The sequence below is a fragment of the Aquila chrysaetos genome, chromosome 18, assembly GCF_900496995.4.
Source record: "Aquila chrysaetos chrysaetos chromosome 18, bAquChr1.4, whole genome shotgun sequence".
NCBI classification, from domain to species: Eukaryota; Metazoa; Chordata; class Aves; order Accipitriformes; family Accipitridae; genus Aquila; species Aquila chrysaetos.
The window spans coordinates 26,615,626-26,638,106 of NC_044021.1; the positions used below are offsets into that span (position 1 = coordinate 26,615,626).

The following is a 22,481-nucleotide window of genomic DNA, read 5'->3' on the forward strand; positions in this document are numbered from 1 at the left end:
ATCTGGATTGCCCTAGAGAGTTCTGGATGCATCAGTGAACAGCTAAGGCAATCCAACAGGAAGATGCATCTTCTGTATCTCGATGTTCAGAGTGAAGAATAGTACTTCAGGCTGTTTACTGCTCTGCCAATAAGGCTCACAAAGCACAAGTAAGATTTTCTTTACAGTATCAAACTTCCCTTTGAGATCACCAGATGAAACAGTAAAGAAAAAATAAAAGTCTCTTTTCAACAGCGTGCAGTCTTTCCTTTCCAAATTTGGGAGCAATTCTCATTAGACTGCCATGACATGAGATGGGGAGTGTCAGGTCAACATACAAGGAAGTACACTCTTTACTCCTAGCTATACAGAAGCATGAACCCACATTGAAGGGCCAAAAGACGCCTGCAGTTACCAAGAAAACATTGGCAACCTCAACTGTTAGTGAAGGTCTTGAAAGGCCAAGGGTAACAGAAACTATCCATCAAGATGAGGAAGAAACTGAAGCCTGATGTAAATAATTTCACAAGAACATGAAAAAACAAATCCTATGGGTTCAGTAGTCTTCTCTGTATGATCCTGATCTGATACCTGGGTGAGTAAGGACAGTGAGAACTGGCTACTCCTTATTTCTCACCTGTGCTTGTCTCTGGTTCCCATCTTGCAGTTTTAGGTTGCTTTTTTTGGTGCCTCATCAGCTTGCTCATATCCTGTTTGGGGAATTTCATCTGTGGTCATCCTGAGCTGGAATTCACTGGTGTATTTAAAAATTAACCAACGTACAATTCACACTGCCTTATCAAAAGCAAATGGAGTATCTCCGTTTCCCAGGATATTGTTGAGTACCTATTACCTGACTGAAGTATTTTCTAAAGTATTTTTAATTCTTTTGGGTTATTCATCTGAGCTCTTACAATAAAAGTTTTCCAAGTTTTGCCAAGTGTGTTGTTTTGGTTTTGTTTTATTTTAAAAGGAATATTGTTATTACTTACTAGCACAGAAATAATGATTTGCACATTATTCTTTCAATTATTTATGACTAGTTATGGACAAACAACCAGCTAACTGCTGTTGTGAGCTCCTATGTCCTAACCTGCAATAGATACTTAATGAAAAATAATGTACAGTGAGGAAATGAAGTGGTTCTTAGAATAAACACATCTGAACTGACAGTGGGTATACTGAAATCCTGCAGTGTGGGACTTAAAAGTCTCTTTTTCTGTGCAGTGTCTATAAATGGTATACATTAGGCTTCTCCTCACCTCCTCGCACTGCATGTAAGAAGGCGCAGGCCTACTGCCATTTCAGTCCCTCTCAGCCACACTACTTCATAAGAATGTTTTTCGTTGCTCGGTTTTCCACTGTAATTCTTGCTGTATTTTTTTGCTTTCTGCAGATTTTGCTGCCTTTGCCAAAAATCTCCTTATTCTTGCAACACTTGCCAGTGTAAGATTTTGCCTCTGAGTGACTGACATTCCAGGCTTGCAGTTTGCCAGTCATGTGCTTGAGAAGCTGCCCTCACTGCCCCTTCCTTCAGGCTTCAGTTCTTGTTAAGAAGGCTACAAAGGTCTCCTACCCCTAAACCTTACACTGCTCCTGTTTCCAGATCACACACCTTCATTGTCTACAGCAGCATGTGGAGGGTTAACTCTTGGGAAGACTGGCTAAGACGATGCCTACGAAGGACCCATCTCCCTTTGTGTTTCTCTAGACTTAACCATTTGATCCAAGATTTCCCTGGTCCATACAACTGCTGTGGGGTCTCACACAGGCAGCGACAAAGTAAGAGAATTCTCTTCTGTGTAGCTCCATATGGCCAGATATTCCAGATGTCCTCCTCTCCTTCTCTAGTAGTCTTAATTCATCAAATAGCAGCCTTAGCACTGTCCTTGTCAAACTGGGCATTGATACTTGTGCCAGTTTACCCTCCAACTTCATGTCAGCAGGCCAACCTGAGCATTTTCTTGCTCTCTGTGTCTATTTCTGGAGCCTCTTAAGAAGGTCAATGCTGAAGTGTCCACCCAGTGGATCTGTACCCTCTGATCTGTGCTCAGTTGTGCTGGTACAGTCATCTCCATGCTAGACGATGGATTCCCCTTGGCAGCAGGACATCTCCTCATGCAAAGCTGTATGGTGTAGAGACTTTTCTTCTCATTTCTTGTCAGATTCTGACAAACACATCAGCAAGATCAGCATGCAGCAGCATTACCATGCTATTCCTGGTGCTCGCTCCCATCTCCTGTCATTCTCCTACAAAGGAGACACATTATCTTGGCATGCTTCCACTTACTCATCTTCCTCCTGTCACCAGGAGTTCTATTGCATCTTGAGCTTTAGAGTTCTGTAATTAAAGATTACAGCTCAAAATCAGGAGTTTTCTCACAGCTTTCTCAAGTTTTCTCATTTGTAGATGTGCATTTTTTTCAGCACTTGACAATGCATCAGCTTCATAGATCAATGGAGTATCACAGCATTCTACTCACGGTTTTGGCAGCTGCCGCCTTCTTGAGGCAGTGACCCTGAATGCATAGGAAGGTGGCTGTTATATTTCTCATCATTCTGAGATCCCATACATAGATGTGCAACTTATGCTCTGCAGAAAACCACAAGCCCTGAACTCTTGTATTACTGAAGTGACCTGCTCAAGCAAGAATAAATGCATCTGTCAAAACTTAAAAAGAATGCTGAGCTACCTGAAAAAAAATGCTGTAACAGATACACTTTGTAGATCCTGCCATTATGAGGGAAACCCAGATCTTTTGCAAGACTGCTGAGATAGAAGATCATCAAGAGCAGTCAATGAAGTAAGTTCATAAAGCCATAGCTTTACAAATTGCAGATTGCTGCTCATGTAAAGAGAGATATATTAATACAGGGAGAAACTAATTTATCTTGAAGACTAGATAAATAAAATCCAGTAATTCAATGTGCAAAGTCATTGACTTGAGGACTAACAAAAACTTTTGCTTTAAGTTGTGAATCAGTAAGAATAGCCTGGGTGTATTAGTTTATTGTGAGTTAACAATATAAAGTGGCTACACAGGAAATGTAAGTAAAATTGCAGAATGACTGAGAAGAGATATTTTCATAGAGAACTGTGGAAGCATTAAGGCTACTTTTCAAGGTATCTGTTAGACCATCTGGAATACAGTGCATGATTCTGGTCAGTTCTGTTCATGAAAGATGAACACTGCACTATGGGCAGAGAATGGCTGACAAGAAGGTGAGATTGGATTGTACTCTAAAAAAAAAGAGAAGGGATTACACACAACAAGATATTCAACACAGTAAGAAAGTGAAAATGTCTGCTTTGTTTTCTGAGAGAGGTAGAACAAAACATATTCTATATACACTTAGAGAATAGTTCTTATAAAATACCACTTTTAAGTAGAAATACTAATAAAACAGTACCTACACAATGAAAAGATTCAGCTCTTGCCTTGCAGTAGGCTAATCCATTGGAAATAAAGCAAGAGGTGATTTACTCTTAAATTCTGTGTGGCTATTTAAGCAAAATTTTCACTTGTCTCAACACACCAGCAAATTAAATAAAGGATTGTCGTGGTTTAACCCCAGCCAGCAACTAAGCACCATGCAGCCACTTGCTCACTCCCCCCTCCTCCCAGTGGGATGGGGAGGAGAATTGAAAAAAAAAAAAGTAAAACTCGCGGGCTGAGATAAGAACAGTTTAATAACTAAAGTAAAATAAAATATAATAACAATAGTAATGAAAAGGAATATAATAAAATAAAGAGAGAGAGAGAGAGAGAGAGGAAATAAAACCCAAGCAAAGATAAGTGATGCACAATGCAGTTACTCACCACCCCCTGACTGATGCCCAAGCAGTGATCAGCCCCTCCCAGCCAACTCCCCCCAGTTTATATACCGAGCATGACGTTCCATGGTATGGAATATCCCTTTGGCTAGTTCGGGTCAGCTGTCCTGGCCGTGCTCCCTCTCAGCTTTTTGTGCACCTGCTTGCTGGCAGAGCATGGGAAACTGAACAATCCTTAACTTCAGATAAGTGCTACTTAGCAACAACTAAAAAATCAGTGTTATCAACACTGTTCTCACACTAAATCCAAAACACACTGTACCAGCTACTGAGAAGAAAACTGACTCTATCCCAGCCGAAACAAGGACAAGGATTTTCAAGTAGAAAACATCCTCACACAAATATGAAATTTATGTATCATAGGACAGTGAAGCAAGAGAAAAACAAATTCAGCTGTTCTAAAAACTTAGAGCTGGTAAAAACTACTGTCATGCCTACAAACACACACACCCAAGAGTAAAAAAATTCTTAGATGATGCTTATCATTCAAGCGCCTTTTTAAAAAAGTGTCTGATCCCTCCCTGTCATTACAGATTGCATAGTATTTATCAGTGTGATGCTGTTGATAGTACCTTGATTTTCTATTGCCTCATTTTCAGATGTTTCTGTCTAGCAGCCCTCTTTGCAGTCAGCACTGGCATAGGCTTAGCTCTACGTCAACCAAGTGTTTTGTTAACTCCATTTCTTTATTTGTAAAATAAAGGCAGTAAGGCAAAAGAATAAATGAGACTGGTGGAGGGAAATAATGCCAGGCTATGAGAGCATATTTCATTACTTAGCCATCACTTTTGTCTTTGTCTTGAAAAGTTTACAAGGAGCACTGAGATGGGGTTTGGTTGTGTACGAAAGCAGTGGAGACGTTAGAAGTACAGGTACTGATTCGTAGTGAGAAGAATGGTGGAGAATGATGTTCTCATTCTAAATCTGGTCCTGTTACAGAACAAAGCAACCTATTGGGCACTTTTATTTTTCAGGTTCTTGTTTTGGAGATCTTGAGAAGTGCACATCACCTCCTTTGCCTCAATTATCACCTATTGCCAAGGCTGGAGAGAAGAGTAAACACGGGCATTTTTACAAGACTAAATGTAACTATCCTGCATGTCCCATCTTGCTCTCAACACTGTTTGCCTATGACACCTGTCCTCATTAGAACACATACCTCGCATCTTCTTTTAAAAGGTCACTGTACTTTGGTCCAGAAGAACGGATGTTAAAAGGATCCGAATTATCATCTATTTCAAGAGCCTCAGCAAGACGCCTAAATTTGAGGGTAGGAGGGAAGAAACAAAACATAACAAAAACACAATCAAACAAAAATAAACACACAAATCCCCCTAGCCTCCCAAATATGTTGTCATTGAAGAGTAAAGACACAGGTTACTAATAAAGATGAACAGCTTGCAAAAGATACAGTCTGTACATTTGAAACTACTCATTTAGGACTTGTCACTAGAATATTCTAGTAAGATCTCAGATCACTCAATACAGATCTCCACATTTATCAGTTCTCTGGGTCATGCAGGACAGGATTTTCTTCCACATAGCATTAACTTTCTGAACCTGGACTTCTGAAAAAAAGCAAGTTCATTGCTCACCTGTTCCTCTGAAGAGCTAAGCATTCTTCATCACATTGCAACCTGAATTATGAAAGAAAAATACAATTAGAATCACTGCTGCTACTCATACTTTTCAAACTGTAGCTTTGTTGGTATCATATCATTATCACAGCCTAAAGAAGTAAGAAGAGTGTGTGAGAATAGTTTATTGTATTAGATCAGATAATAGAGCTAAAACCAAACAGCAAAGATCTTTGAGCACACAAGCCCTTCTCCAGGTCTTGAACAGAAGCAGCAATTACCAAAGCCATACAGAAACTAAGAAAAACAGCTTCTGAATTAGGTTTTATTGTATTGGTAAACTAGATAATTTGAGGAAAAAAAAAAAGCAGTTGATATCAGCATTGAGGCGATGCTAGGAAGGATGGGAAATTAGCAGAGGAATATGTGACAAGGTCACTTACTCATATGCATCAGAAAAAATTATCAGTCAGGAAAAACAGGGAAGTTAGCTATGCGTATGGAGGATTACGATACACTATAAAAATCAGTATTTCAACTGAGCCCATAACTTCTAGTGTCAGTAGAGTTACGAGTTTCAGTCTTCTGTCTCATCTTTGAAAGGTATTTTGTAATTTATTTTAAGGGATTAAAATGTCAGAGAAGGATCAAAAGTTCTCCAGAATTTCAGTGGCAGTTACAAACTTCTGCCCCTTAGACTGCATAAGTGAATTGATTCTGTTGATAATAGTTCCTTGATTTCAAACAAATAATTTCTACAGGGGAAACTGGTTCATTCAGTGACATGTATTATGTTTGGAGACACACAGCTATAGGATCTAGAACTTCTGGTGGATTTCTTTAAGGAGGCGGAAAAAAGCTAACATACTTCCACTCTAAGATCAACATGGTACTGTTTAGTCATTTGCTTGAAGAACCATTTTCTCCTCCTCTAAAAAAGGAATGTAGCCAATTTAGAGAAGCTACTCTAGGACGGACCAAATTTGTCACCAGAAACCCCCAAACCCTAGAAAGGAAACCAAACTAGAGTATAAAATGTCTACAGACAGGACCACAGAGAGAAACAAAGAAAGGAAATCTCTGCACAGTTTGCATAAAATATTCTGCTATTGTAAATGAATGAAGCAGATTTGTAAGTCACTCTGAAAATACTGGAGTTTGACAATAAACTAGAAATTTAAGAATAAATACTTTATGTGCCACCATCTCTTTTCCTCCCCTGGCCCGGTATTTGGTAGATGAAAAGAGTGGGGAAGGGAGAATACTTCCTCTGACTGTCCTTGAACAAAGGCTACCTGCCACAGTTCAGATATCACGTTAGGAAAGATCTGCACAAAGAAAAGTCATCTGTGGGAATTTCAGCTATTCAAGGAAAGGGCAGTATAACTCTGCCCACACGGAAGGATGTGCGGCAGTGACTATGACACAATTTATATTACACGTTGCAAAGGCTGGGACACCAACAGAGACAATGGTGTCTTATTTGCTCTCCTGGCAAGTATACAGCTGTTATGACAGACTTGCAGCTTCAGTAGCTGAAAAAGTCATACCCCCTTCTTCTACCACCCCACATCCTCCCCCTCGAGTTCTAGCACTGCCAAATGGCTGCTTTCTTTAAACAGTAACTTTTTTTGGAGAAGCTGAAGTTGGCTTCATGTTGTTGAGTATATTCGTATCTGGTTGGCATTGTGATACAAATAGGAACAAAGTAGTTGAGGCTCAATCTGGGTAAAGCAGAAATTATTCTAAAGTAATTCTAGAGACAAAAATTAATGCTTATATTGTACATTTTTGAGTATTCAATTAATTGAAACAAACAGGGTAGGCTAAAAGAAGACTCAATTACTGCTTCCTATTTGTGTCTTTCTTATACCATGCTTATACATTACTAATACCTTGCTCTTTAAAGTTGCGTGCAGGAATCAGTACAGGTCTCCCTCTTTCACCTTGTTTTCCCCCCCCCCCCCCCCCCTTTCTTCTGAAGTATGACACTGGCCCAACTAGAATGAAGCTGGAGACTGGGATGAGCAGGTGCTCCCATGCATCGTTTCTGGTGTTAGTTCATCTTGCCCATACATTCAGAGTTAAAATTATTTCAGTGTAGAAAATTATCCAAAAGGACTTGGTAATAATGTGCTCCAATTTCATAGACATTAAACAAATAAACAGACAGAATGACTAGCAAAAGTTCTTGAAGTATGCTGGTATTAGCTTTTGATACAGGAAGTCATGAAGCAACCGTATGGGAAATTTCACTATTTTGACTTTACACACATAAGAGACTGACCCTGAAATAATAAAATTCACAATTAAGAGAGATTCACAATTAAATTCACAATTCACAAAATTCACAATTAAGGAGCGGTGGTAACAAAAATAAACTAAAACCAGAAATTAGGGACTTCAAGGGCAAAAACTTCAGGCAGTCAAGTTTCTGACAGAAGGATGTTGGAGAAACTTGGTAATTCCTTAAAGAAATGATACTAAAAGACAAGCTATTCCAATCCTGAGGAACATCAGGAGGAACAGTAAGTCACCAAACTTAAGTCACAAGGTTTTCTGCGACTTAAAAGCAGATTTGCAGTGCCAGCCAGTGTGAGAACACAGAAGTGCCAATCAGATACAAATGTAAGAAATCTAAAAAGGATAATAGAAAAATATTAAAAATAGTAAGATGATGACTAGGGGAAAATATGCCCCATTAATCATCCAGGAAGGAATGCTGGATGCTGAAACAGAAGATAATAGCAAAAAGTTATACTGTATAGAAATCTGAAAAAAATCCAGAGGAACTCTAAGGAGTTTTCTGGGTAGAAAGAAACTCTGAAACCACAATTATATTGTTCCATACATAATTATAACAACAAACCAGCCAATGATAGAGAACTCATTCTACAAGAAAGCAGAAACGTGAACTGCTAAGGAATTGCAAAATACTTTTAGCAGTATTGTTACAGTAGAGGCAGGCTACTTAAATTCTTCCTATTTTAGCTGGGATTTTGCTCACAATAGTATGTATTTTCCACATCACCTATGCTTCAGGTACGTACAAGGGTTTCAAATATGTTTCTACATATATCTCCTTACCTGGCCTGCTTCATTTCTTTTTTCGTAATAAGCCTACTGATTTCCACTGAATCCCCAAGCTGTAGATCTGTTAACTTAGTGGCTATAGATATAGCAGCTATTCTGAAAAAGAAGAGTGTTAAGATTTCATTTCAGGCAACACATAAACCTTTGAAAAGGTGTATAAAGCTGCAGATTTAAACCTCCAGGTGGAAGGAGTAAGACAGACTGACCGTTTCCTCATCAGATTACAGAATGGGACTCTAGTTCCACATCACCTAGTTTTAGGAGTCTAATCTAGCTATGTAAATTAAGAGGTTACTCTCTCTCATGTCGCTTAAGCAACTAGGAGCAAGACTAACAAATGGACATGCTTCTTCAGGGAATTTTTCAGAGCATCGATTCTACGCAATGCAAATACTCTTTCTTCTCACCTACTTAATATTCAAACTACAGCTGACCGTGTAGCTTTAATTGCCTTTTTAGTTTTATGTGATTCTTCCTTAACTGTGTGCAACTAAAACCAGTAAAATTAATTTATAAAGTACTTAGAAATTTTCTTAGAAAATATGCATGATACAAGCCATAAGGAAAGAGCAAAATGCCTACTGAGACTGTTACAATTTTCTTTATAAAGATTCTTCATCATTCCCTTCAATAACAAGCCTTCACAGTCTGATTTTCTTGCTAAAATTTCTGTAACTAAAATATACAGCAAGTTTTTAGTGAAACATCCCACACCATTCACAAACAAAATCCTGAAAATGGAACATTCTATCCTCTGAACCATCCTTTCTGTTAAATTCAGATAAAAGGATATGCTTGTCTGTATACGTTTTGCATCACATTCGAGAACTCATCATCTATCAGGAAGGAGGATAATCATACTACATAAAAACAACAAGCACTGAGAGGCACCATCAGCTTCATATTTATCAGGTGGTGACCAAGTCTAGTTAATGGGCCATTAGATGATATGACATCATCATTTGTATCATGTGTACAGACATAGCAGCACACTCACTTTCCTGTTCCCTTGGGCATTCTTCCACTGACATTCACTGACAAAGCTCAAAGCTGTTTCATCACTCCTGTAAAGTTAAGAAAACTTGGATACGCCATTAACTTGCTGACCTTTCCACAGCAGTACTACAAGAGTTATTTGGTTGTGTTTGGGGTTGGTTTTTATTTCTTTCCTCCCCAAGTGTGTAGATGGTGGGAAAAAAAGCCAAACCTAACTCCCACAAAATCAGAATATTTTAATCTTTCAGCAACCTCAACAGTTGGAATTATCAAACTTAGCTGGCATTAAATGCTGCTTTTGTTAACATCACATGGGCCAAGAGTAATTTCTAAACATATATGAACACATTTGAAGGAACAGATACAAACACTTGCTTTAAACGGATTGGTTTTTTCCCTTCCTCTTGACCTGGGCTCTGATTAGGTAAATACATATGTGTTCAGCTTATGCATGCAAGGACTCTCACTGACTTCAAAGAACCATTTTCCTTGTGTGAATACTTTTGCAGCGTCTGAGCTACAGAAACAGTAGAGAAATGAGAGCCTTCAAAAATTTGGACTTGTAGTTACATAACCTTCCCAGCTTATCATTAATGACAAGCATGTGTCAATTTAAACAGGTATTTCTAAGTTGAGTCAGTCTTCTGATTTGTATTCATAGTGAAATAGATCTTAAAAAAAACCCACCTTTTTTCTAAAACAGAAAAAATTATATCACCACTCCTCTAAGTCTATCTTGCATACAACGTAGTATTGACTACAATTTTCTTAACTGTTTCTGATTAGCACATTTTCCTCCTCGTTTTTATTAGGTAGTATTAAGCACCTATTATGTAGCTGCTAAGCTACCTTCTGTCAGAATTTGAATCTGGGCAGTGTTCAGCAGGAACAAAGCAGCATATCCTAAGCTGGGCTAGTAACGAGCCCTCAAATAGCAGTTCCAAATAAAACAATCATTGGGAAGCTTTCTCTGAAAGACAGGAAGAATCTGTGACTGTGCTCTCCTATCAACTGGGATGCAGAACAGAACTCTGGTTGCATATTAACTCTCTAGATTAATTTTTGACTCCCTCTCCATCACAGCCTCAGAGTAAGATTTTTTATTACTGTTATTATTACTGTTTTGCTATTTTTATTTCAAAAGTTCCAAAGCCCTACTTTTCTTCTTTTCCTTGTCCCTTCCTTGCCCTCTCTTATGAGAAATAAGTTTAGAAATAGGATCTGGAGACAAACCTATTGCAATAAATGGACTTGAGTAGGACTCAGTTTGCATAGTTAAGAACGAAGATTTAGATGCCAAAGCTCTCCCACCTAAATTTAGCCATTTCAGAATGACTTTAAATCACTCATTATCTGTATTGACTAGCTTACATCACACATTAAGGGAAACAAACAGCAACTCACACATGGACTGCTATATGTAATCACAACATTCAGGAGCTTGAATCTGGACTTGCCCAATTAGTCTGTATCTAATTGCTCTGTGTGGGTAGAGCAGAGTTCCACAGATGGGAGATTCAAGCTTTGACACACCACCACAGTTAGACTAACAACAGTGAAAAGAGGAATGTGTTCTAGTACAGCATAGCTAGTATGAAAGCTCAGGGGAATACAAAAAAAAGAAACCATACGTGAAAGTACAAAAAAAAGTCTGAAAAAGCTTATGAATTAAATATACTTAGTAAAGCCTGAAATTTAATCAAAGTGCAAAGAAGTAAGTCCAGTAAGGAATTAGAAGAATTATTACAGTACAAACCTCTGATATGTATTAGATGCTTCTGAGCAAATCATACTCTCCTTTCTTCTTCCACATTCACATTGAAGATCAACCTGTTGTATCACACAAGAGAGAAGCTTTTTAAAATTTTTGTCTTTTTATGGCCACGGAGGGGTGTGAGGGAGGTAAATTTATTCCTTTAAAAAGTCCTATTTTAGTGGAATAATGGCTAATTAAAAGTGATGAATAGTTGTTAAAAAAAATCTCAGTATTGTAAGTTTACAGAAAAATGTTATGCTATCCATATATAAACATGCCATTTTTTGTCACAGATGTTATTGGCTGATAATTAAACCATATAATTTGCCTGTGAATTTGCAGTGAATTTTCTTTGGGTATCTAACCTTTGCACAGCAGGATGTTGTCGGGCAGGGTGAAGAAGGATGACATGGAGCCATACAGGGATGATTACAATATAGCCTTGGAATAGTACATGGCTGTTTACACTCTTCATCTATAAGACATTCTCCTTTATGACAGATTCTTTTACATTTGTGCATCCCACATTTTAACATTTGATTGCAGCGAAGTCCGCAGGAAATGTCAGTGAGATGACAAGGAATATTACTTCGCAGCTGGAAGAGGGGAGGAAAAAGATGACAACTAAAAATGAAAAATTATAAATGCAAATCTCAAAGTACTTTTACTGTTCACACCTTCCATTTGGCACTGTCCACATAAGAATAGCAATACTAAAATATCTTAGGACAAAGACTGAGTTTTTCTTTATATCATAGTCCAGCAGTTGGTCTGAATGTGTATGGCATAAAAGAGACACTTGTCTAATTTAATGACATTAAACTAAAAGTCCAGTAACATATTCCATTCTAAAGAGGCCACAAGAATCTAAGCCTACAGTCCTAGAACATTATCTAGTATTCAAAAACATTAAGCGTCCAGACTTACTTCGTGCTTGCCCATACACCATTTCTGAGTGAGATAGGTACAGGGTGGACATTTCTCCTCACTATGACATGAGTGGTACACTGCAGTCACAGAAATATAAAAGCCAGCACAATTTTTTTAGCATACTTCAGTCAAATGCATTAAAGGAGACAATAAAGACTATTAAACATGAGTTTGCATTTCAGAACTACAAAATTTATGGGAAGCATGATGCTTCATGCAAGGATCATCTGTTCTTTAAAAACTATGATGGCAGGTTTTCAGGTGAATATTCTTCCATATTTTCTAAATTAAATAACAGAGAATTTTCTAACTTCTGAGCAGGGTTATACTATCAGACAGAATTTGTCAGAAAGCACATCTGTTTGACCTGCGTTGTATTTTTTGCGATCGGCCAATGTAGTTCCAAGGAACATAGAAACTAACTGTTCACTAGTTTACCCTACTGTTCCAATCATTAGAATATAGCATTTAATGTGTTGTGACTATTAACAATGATTAGAAAAAAATTCAATGCTTTTACCAGTCAGAAGTACCACTACTAGTATTCATGGCAAGTTTTTAGTTGGTTGGCTTTTAAGCGTAGACTTTAGGAAATATTCACAACTACTGAAAAAGCATCTAATAAAAAAGCAAATATATTTTCAAACAGACCTATGTACACTTTTCTACATTTTGATCAAAAAAACCCAAACCAAACCAAAAAACCCAAGCAAAACTGAATGGCCTGACTTACCTGGATGATCACAGTCATGTGGCCTGGTGCATGTTTTCTTACACTCTGGTGGTTGAGTGCCACAGGGGACAGGGGGGTAAATCACGGATTCACCACAATAACAAGTTAACTCGTCAAAACCTGAAAAAACAAGTCAAATATATCCCCCAATGGCTACATGTATTTGCATTTCTCCACTAGGAGAAACCTTTAAATAACATGCAAACGTTTTACTCCAGCTTCGTTTTTTATTAAGCACCAGGGTAGCGAATTTATTAGCTTTTGTGGCTCCTACAAGAAAACTGGACTATGATCACTTCATTAGGAATTATGCTTGCTTTTAGAGAGTGGTTCTTTCACAGCAACATTTTGAACTGGAGTAAGAGATATGCTCATGTCAAGTTGAAAGTTGTTGCTGTTCTATCCTTGACTTAAAAATGGGGAGATATCTCTTGAATTCCCTTCTAGAAAGCACATCATCCAAACCTTGTGCTCCAAACTTCCCTCTGGCATCGCTTTTTCAGACCAATGGTTAGATTTTGTCCTTTTACCAAGTCCTGCACATGGTACTGGAAAGATTCCAGAGAAAATTACCAAAAGGCATCCAGTATGTAGACTTCTTCCTGTAATTTCTTCTGTATGCTTCTTTATGTCATTTCGTATTACATGGATCCTCATAAGCAGCTTATGAACCTGTCCAAATACTTTAAAGCCAACTTTGTACATTTTGGAAGTTCTCTGTCTCAGGCAGTATACATTTTCTTCTTTCTTTTTTTTTGTTTTTTTTTTTCTTTTTTTTCTCCTTCCACATTTGGGAAACAGATTTTAAACTCATCACAAGATTCCAAGTCTCAGTGATAAAACAAGCAAAGGAATAGAAAAACTTACATACACCATCCCAACTAAAACTTAACACTGCACAAAAATCATTAGAGTTCACTGCTGTTTTTCAGACTATAAATAAACTGGGAGGGAGACTGATTGGAATGCAAACTACAGTTCAAACAGATAAATTCTTAGAAAAACAGGACACTAAGAGAAAATATTAACATCAGAAGTTGTATAGAAGGAGATCTGAGAACAAAAAGAGAATATGATTGGTCTATAAACAAATAGAGAGAGTGGATCAGGGAGAACAAAAGAGAATGATGGAGGAGGTAAAAGAATAATGGGGCAATAAAAATACAAAACAACAATTCCAACTTGAAGAGAAGACGAGTGTGTTAAGGGAGCTGCTGAGTTCAGCAAGTTCTCTGACTTCGGGAATCACAGGATTCCTCCCTCCTAGTCTACCAAAGCAAAATCTGTTGAACTCTAAAACCCCAAAGGTTCCTACTGTCCCACTTCCATATGGATATGAAGGCTGCTGGATCAATACGCAGGTCCAGCCAGTAGCCAGACTGAACACATATTCCAGAGAGACAATACATACATGACAACAACATGACCGGACACACAGAGCCAACTGAACACAAACAAGATTCATGTGAACAGGAATACCAATAGCCAAGTCTTCCTCCTCTCCAGCTCATCAGGATTGAAGTTCACTAGTGAAGAAACACACATACACGCATGCACTCTAGATTCATATGCACGCCACATTCATGGATCTCAAATATTAGCATAGGCTCTGTCTAATATCCATATCTGGACAGACCCCTTACCCAGTCACTGGCTAAAACCTTGGGTATTTCCAGAGGCAGATCTCCTCCCACTAGCCAGTCAGTCCAGCTTTGAAGCAAGTTCATTAGCAAATTACCCAGACATACACAGGCACAGACAGGACTGGAATTAACAAGGGATGGCAGACCCCCTGGTCTCTCCAGGTGCTGGCACTCAGACCGAGGGGCCCCTATAACTTGTGATCCCATTCTCCAGCTGCTGGCACACAGTATAGTAAGTCTGTCTGGTCTCTCCAGTTGCTAGCACAGAGACTATGTGCCCGCACGATTTGCGGCCAAGTCTCCAGGTGCTGGCACTTAGACCTCACATGCAGAATAGAGCCTGAAATTACAGTGAAAGATATTAAATCTTATTCTTAACTAGGACAGGATAGACAGTTGCCATCAAGTACACAGGGCTGTGTCAGAACAGTGCACTGACCAGCAGCTTCCTTTGTGCAAATGGTGTCTTTTATCTCCCCTTCTCTCCATTTTCCCGTGCATCCACCCTGATTCCTCCCAAATAATCTACCACAATAAATTTCTCCCCATCGGTCCCAGTATAGCTACAAATGTACCCAAATCTGCTATTTCTGGTATCATTACCTAGGTCATCCCAGCCTCACACAACTACCTAAGTTCTGTTAGCCTTGCAATATTCCACTCCCCAAAAGGTTCCCAATACCTCCCTCCTCCAGTTATCTGTGAAGCTCAGTCATCTCTTACCCTTAACATCTGTGAAATCCAACTTTTGTCAGCTTTTCACTGTGTTTTTTGTTATGTTCAGAAATTTCTCATGTGTGGTTGTTTTTTATGGTCTGTTCAGCGAGTTAAATCTCAGGCCAGGTCCTAGGCATTTGCCTGTGTATCTTAGAGTGCAGCAGTTAGTAGAAAGGATCGTAATTTTTGTCTAATGAGACTCAATCACAATAAATTCCAGCAAGTAAGAATGCTAGGGAGAACAAAATATTAAGGGTTAGAAGGAAGAGGTAGAAAGAAGTAGAATAAGCTGAAAAGTTTCAGAACATTCATGGATTTTCTGTTGAAAGCAAGCATAGGAAAGAGTAGGGCTTTTGCTGTCCCTCACTACAGGTCTTGAAACAACCTATAACCTTCCAGGCTTCAAAGCCACAAATCTTCCTTGGTCCAGGAAGATGAAAGACCAGAGACCAAAGTCCCTGGAAGACCTGAGTGTTAGACAGCTACACTGGCTGCTTGCTACTGATGAGAAGTGATAGGTGAAGAATCTTAACTGCAATGAAGGTTCCTTAACTAGCACTAATTGGGACAATGGGGAGGAAGTGCAGAGAGGTCTGATCCAAAGAGTAGAAATACAACATCTGACAGCTTTAAAAAAAAAAAAAAAAAAAAAAAAAAAAAAAAAAAAGAGCTAACACTGACATAATTTATCTTCCCCAAGAGATGTATTGCTCTCTTGAAGTAGACTGGGTGTGTATAAAGAGACCCTGGCATAGAAAGGGACCTCACCTTTCAGCACTGAGGAAATGACACTGGAAATGTAAAGTACATGGGAAGAACACAGAACCACAGAGGTGTAGATGCACTATAGTACTGCATCTTGATGCCAGCCCTCACCATTTCCAGCAAAACCAGTAGTGGAGATGGAGGCAGGGGCAAGATATCCAATCTAATGAGTGGCAAGTGGCTTACAGCTGACCATGCCATGGCACACGATACCACAGCTGATGCAGCCCAATTGCAAACTGGTGGCTAGACAGGTGGATCAGAGCCAAGGATGGACTTCTTGGTGCTGAGAAGCACTCCCTATCAGCTACAAGGTCAGAACCACACAATGTATGCCTCTGAAATCTCAACTAGCAGCATCCAGGGAAAGCAGGTAAAAAAATCTTTGAAGATACTGCTTAGCTGATTTACCTCTGGACAGATTCAGAATGGGAGACTTCAGGGACACAAAGGTTTGAGCCAAATGACAGTAAGTATCTGGTTCCTTGAGTAAGTAGCTGCTTCTCCTGTGCTCAGAAAAGGACCCCACTGCAAAATTTCAGCAGAGAAGCTTGACCTCTCAATTGCATCACATCCAATAGTGGAACAGTTGACAGGGGAGGCAATCCTTAGGTCTCTCCAGGCTAAGACAGGCATCTGAACCTTAGGTCTGAAAATGAAATACAATCCTCAGAAGTACTGCAGCAATGGGGAGAAGTTTAATGATCTTGAAGATCAAACCCATGAAATCCAGTGAAGAAAAACAACCCGTCAGAAAAACCTGTGCGTTCTGACTCAACTAGACCAGAAGTTACTAACAGGACCTCTGAGACATTTAGATTACTATTTTGCTATGTCAAGAGAAATGCTTGGACACACAACCATTTATTTTTTTTAAAGAGAGGTACAGTCAGCATGCATGTAGGCTATTAAGACAGACTACAGCGCTATTTCAACCACAGTGAGCTATAGAGGCTCTATTATCCTGGAAAAGAGAAGGTGTTTCCATGAAAAGTTGGTCTCCATAAAAATGGAGTTCTTTGACTATGTCCATATGCATACAATATAGGACAGATACATGTACTACTGCAGCTAAGACACTTCCAGCTGTAAACAGTATCCTTACAATGTACAACACCTGTCTCTCTCCTTTTCACTGGTTCACACTTTCAACATTTCACTGTCCCCTTTCCCCCATTCCAATGAGCAGTTCCAAAGCAGTACCCAGCTTCTGAGAGAGAAGACTCACTTTTCTCCAGGAGTGACTACAGAACTACTAGGTAAAAGACAGTATTTGATGAAAGCTGAAGGGGAACTACAGGTAAGTATTTATATTCCATTCTAGAAACACTCTCCCCTCACAGTTTTATTGTAGATTACAGAAGATGCAAAAATAAGCATAGAATTCACAGCTGTAAGACTTAATGATGATGGATTTAAAGAAAACTTTCAAACTTCTTAAGCAAGCGCTGAGTGGAAGGATGGATACAAGCTGAAGAATCCACTAAGGGCTTTTTTCTGCCCAACTTTCAGAAATTGCATTTCATAAATAGCTTATAATTTCTGTGATAAGCTACATCTATATAAAGAAAGGGGAAATCTCTATTAAAATAGGAGACTGAGAAAAAAAAATTAAACTGTTATCACATATGAAGATGTTCCAGATCAACTGAAGATTCTGCTAGCAGAAGGAAATGTAGAAGCACTCTTCTGTCTGCTTCAGGCCAAAATCAGAAAATTTAGTATTATCTACCTATTATAATGGTGCAAAATAATCAACATATGGTAGCCTACATCAAGTGGTAAAAAGCAGTTGTAGAAAACTAGCAAATTAAAGTGGCACAGCTTTTAACAGAGTACCTATCTGTCTAAAGCTACTGCACCAGCTTAAATCTTTAAATAGTTCAGCAATCATAAGAAAATTAGTACCTGCTGGCTGTCAATCTATTTCTAGCAATTCAGTACTAATTTCCACCATCCAGAATGTGATCAGAAAGCCTAAGACACACACAACTGACATCTCTTGTTTGTTCAGATGGTCCTGTCTAAAGAAAAATCACTAGTGTACCAAGTTGGGAAAGTCTGAATTCTAAGTAGCTAAACAAATTCTGCTACATACTTCAATATCTTGAACAGTTATTACGTTGTTAAACAAGAGTTCCCTTCACTTAGAAATTATCTTTCTAAACGGCTTTTTTTTCTTGCATGATTCCTCGATTTTTTTTTAAGCGATTGCTGGATGAACATACATAACTGAATATATTTCACTGTAATTCAATTTTAAGTATTAAAATCCAACACTTGGTAAACTCATCTAAAATGAAATAACTTCCTCTTTCATAAAAAAAAACCCAGTCAAAATCAACTGCTTATTCTCCAGGTTCTGGTCAATTTGGATCACATTGTCTGTTTAATTCTGACCAGTTAAGTGAATAAATTTCTATAATATATAAGAAATAAAATATAATATTCTTGCACGTAACTTACTTGTTTGCCAGCATGTTTGACAACTGCCCCGATGACAGGGTTCTTCACATCTATGAAGCCCACAGTTGAGTTTACGACCACAAACCAAAGAACACTTATGTTCTGTGTCCTACGGGAAGGCAAAAAAGAAAAGCAGAATTAAACTATAAACCCCAGTGGTTTATTTTTCTCTGTGAGGTCATAATCTACTAATTGACAAAACTGTATAGTGCAAAAAATAGCTTAGGCCTGATCTATAGAATTTTTCCATCACTGTATGGATACACAATTTTTAAAGCGGATTCTGTTAAGACCTCTGTTGCAGACATAGCTACATGATAGCTTGTGCTTCTTGTATTAAGCAATATCCTTCCCCTCCCCATTCTCCCTGGAATCACTGCATTGACAAAAAGCACCTTTAAACCAATTTAATTGCATTTAGGCTGGAAAATGGTTTTACATTTATAATGATACCCATAAAACAAATACTGCAAAATAAATGCATTCACACAAATTTTTGAGCACGACCAATACTGCAAATAGAGACTGAAGATGCACAAAAATGGAAAGATACGATGGCAAAAAAGTCTTTTAACATCACAACCAAAACCAGACACACATCACAACTAACAATTTTAGAAAACCACACATAAACTTACCACACAGCAAACTTCATTACACTTGTGTCGTCCACATGATCTTTTCTTGTTGCATCGCTTGTCACACATGAATGTAATAGCAGCTATTAAAAAAAAAACAACAAAAAACCCCCAAACTCAAACAGTCATTACTTTTATGTATTTGCTTATGCTGAGAACAAAAGCTGCGATCACAATATTATGCCAAGGCTGTTGCAGAGCATGGTCTAGAAGAGACTAACTCCAAGTAAGTCAGCAAGCAAACTTTTAAATTACTTGCTCTACCACATTAATTCCTATGTGAACACTGGGCTTCCTTTAAACAAACTCTTGTTCAAAAGGATTTTGGAGAACAGAATACATGAAACTAGTTTATTTCACATTAGTCTTTACACCATAAACTCTGCACAACAGAGCACAGAAAACAGGATATCCTGACACACTGGAGTAACACAAACATCCAACTTAAGACTGCTCAAATTGGTAAGGCAGTAAAAGCCAGGTAAATACAACTACTGCTGATATGCTCATGAAAGTAGGGCTAACAAATACCATCCTTATCACTATCCATAGGCAACAAAAGCAATCGCTTCTGGATTCTGAAGAGCAAAGTCTTCACAGACAAAAGCTCGAATTAGGAAATATACATATTAATTCCTTATGTATCTTGTAAATAAGTACTTCAGTATGACAGGGGTCCATCAAGTAAACATTTGACTGAGGTGAATTTTGAGATGCTACATCCAGAATACTAAGAAGTGTCAAATGGGAACTCTCTGCCAAGCTCAGATGCAAAGACCAGCAGCATACAACTGTGAAGCAAAATCAAAGCTTGTATTTCCCCAGGAACTTGGACAAGAGCAGAGCAAAAGCATTACTTTGCATCTGAGCTATGCAAGTTGACCCAAAGATGTGCAGGATGCTGGGTGGGGGGCAACCTCTTGAATACGGCAGCTGGCATAAGAAATGTTCAAATTGAAATAGACAGCTTGTCTGGAATCTTTGAGATCAAATGCTGAAGAAGTTTTTCCTTACATAAAAAATGGATAGAAGTGAAAGAAGTTTATTCCAAACCTCTTCCCAAAAGTAGCAGCATCTCAAGAAACAACCAACTTGGCATAGAAGTGTGGATAAAAGAAGCACTACTCATCAGATGTTTGCCCACTTCGTCAATTAAACCCCAAACTAGAATGAGCTGTGTATCGTTTTTAAAACAATTTCACATTATATATGTAACATAACATTGTACCTTTATTTCTGAGGAGAGCACATGGGACTTCCTACGAAACAAACAGGGAGCCATTAGGTTAAAACACATGAAACAACTGAAACTTACTTATCTATATAACTCCTAGTCACATCAGACAGAAAGAAGCACTCAGTTTTCATGTGTATAACACATCTGTATACAAAATTGAAACAAAAGCTGGAAAAAATCCTCAAATCTTTCAACATAATACTTTTTCCTTAGAGATTCAATACCAATTTAAAAAAATTGTAGTTTTGTATTCCCCACTTCATTCAGCAGATAATGCTGTGAAGTGACAGAAGAAGTTTGTCCTAAGAAACCAGAAACTTGCAAGGAAGAAACCAAAAGAGCTCTCCCAGAGAATACTGACAGAGCACGTAAATTTGTGCTTTGACCAACTGTCCTAAAAAATACAAGTCTGACTTGATTTAAAAAAAAAAAAAAAAAAAAAAAAAAAAAAAAAACAAAAAACCAAACCACAGACAAAGAGAGACTGAAGTCAAATCTCATGATCAAAGTAGTTTTACCTAAAGACCTCAACATGAAAACAAAAGGTGATGGATGAAAACAAAACATTGTTGATCGCCTACATTTGAACCTTCAGTCATCACAACTTTACATTCTGAGTTGTCATTTCTAAGCATCACATTTTTCATGACTGATTTAAATTATCACTGTAGTTCACTCATACTTTCTCAAGAAGTAGCTTTCTTGTCCAAGAAGCTGCATAAACTAAAACCCAAACCTCACTACTTTGTTTCAGGCCTCAAAATGAAAGATAATCTGAAGCCTTCTACCCCATAACTACCTTCAGCAAACTTGCAGGAAAAAACTGTTCCAACCTCAAGCAAAGTCTCAGTCATTTCCATGTACTTATGGACTTATATATTCAGAAGCCATGTCTACTTATAGATGATATGTAACAGGTCAGAAAAGTCATCAAGGCTCCTGTGATAGTAGCCAAAGATTTCAAAGCTATGATTACAGAAAGTAGCGTAATTTAAAAATACACTAATTATTATATAACAATTGCTGTGTTACTATATAGATATATAAATGGGGACCAGTAAAAACTTCGTATTCTCTCCAAAAAATTCTACAACAAATCTACGAGCTATTACTATAAATTTTTAGTGAGCTTTTTATGTCAGGCTACCTTTCTTCTCTGTTTACATTACTCTCAGTAAAACTACCATTCTTTGTGCTATATAAACATTACAGGATAATATAGGACTTTGCAACCAGCTTAAACAAACAGAATTCTGTGTAAACTCTGCAAAAATACTTAAAAAAATTGCCTTCACAGTAAGTAGCCTATGTTAGCACTTCACAGTATAATGTAGTCAGCATCTATCAGTTAGTATACAATGGAGGTTCTTGCAACTAAGGAGCACAGCACCTCTTATACCTCTTAACTTTCTTTTCCTCAACTACTTCAGCTCAGCTCCTTTTCCTCCACAGCTTTAAAAACCAACAAAGATTACCCATTTCCATGGTCAAGCTTTATACACTCACCTTTTTTTTGAAGCCACACCTACAATAAATATTTGATGTGTGAGAACATGGTCTACACTCTCCTTCATGGCAAAGGCTTTCACATGTATGAACGAACTCTAGCAAAAAGAAAATACAAAGATTAACAATAAATAAAGAAATAAAATCCATGACCTGGAACTTCATACTTACTAGGAGCATCACTGGTCAAAGATACTAAGCTTATGTGCAGCTGCATTTCCAAACAAATTAACTATTTTGAGTTAAATGTGCATAAAATTTGTCATTATTTTCAACTTTTTAATCCTGAATCTATAGACAAGAGTTTCTGGTCTAGAATTAACACTGAAAATGCATACGTTTTAAATATTTTTTACATTAACATATCGAAACAAAAAAAAAAAAAAAGATTTTGTGTGATACTATCTTCCCTAAGATCCAGGAATTTTAAGTAATTTTGTCTTCCCTTTCAGCCCAAAAGAATGACTTACTATGCATACCTTCATATTTCACTTACTAGGGTAACTGAAATTCAATTAAAAGCTAAATTACTCATTCCCTTTCTACTTGTTGTCCTTTGCCTGACAAAATGGATCACTCATTACTAAGCAGCCCTCATCTTGACAGCATT

At 37.9% G+C, this 22,481-nt stretch overlaps 1 protein-coding gene across 5 annotated transcripts in view; it reads right to left on the bottom strand.

Annotated features, from left to right (window-relative positions):
- NFX1 (nuclear transcription factor, X-box binding 1) overlaps nt 1–22,481 on the bottom strand; it is a 72,214-nt gene that overhangs the window by 20,246 nt on the left and 29,487 nt on the right. For 4 of the 5 annotated variants that reach the window (XR_003927347.2, XR_005930818.1, XR_003927348.2 and 1 more), the window contains exons 10-20: nt 21,872–21,969; nt 20,357–20,387; nt 19,129–19,211; nt 18,491–18,599; nt 12,900–13,019; nt 12,164–12,243; nt 11,602–11,832; nt 11,237–11,310; nt 8,479–8,580; nt 5,410–5,451; nt 4,974–5,072 (exon numbers count right to left, since the gene is read on the bottom strand). Coding sequence is in view for 2 of the 5 variants with exons in the window: in XM_030041766.2 (XP_029897626.1) it covers nt 4,974–5,072; nt 5,410–5,451; nt 8,479–8,580; nt 11,237–11,310; nt 11,602–11,832; nt 12,164–12,243; nt 12,900–13,019; nt 18,491–18,599; nt 19,129–19,211; nt 20,357–20,387; nt 21,872–21,969 (1,069 nt within the window). In the remaining 3 variants the exon portion in view is untranslated. Of the gene's footprint in view, nt 1–2,973; nt 3,221–4,973; nt 5,073–5,409; nt 5,452–8,478; nt 8,581–11,236; nt 11,311–11,601; nt 11,833–12,163; nt 12,244–12,899; nt 13,020–18,490; nt 18,600–19,128; nt 19,212–20,356; nt 20,388–21,871; nt 21,970–22,481 lie in introns of those variants that run through there. The other variant, XM_030041768.2, reaches the window with a different exon arrangement.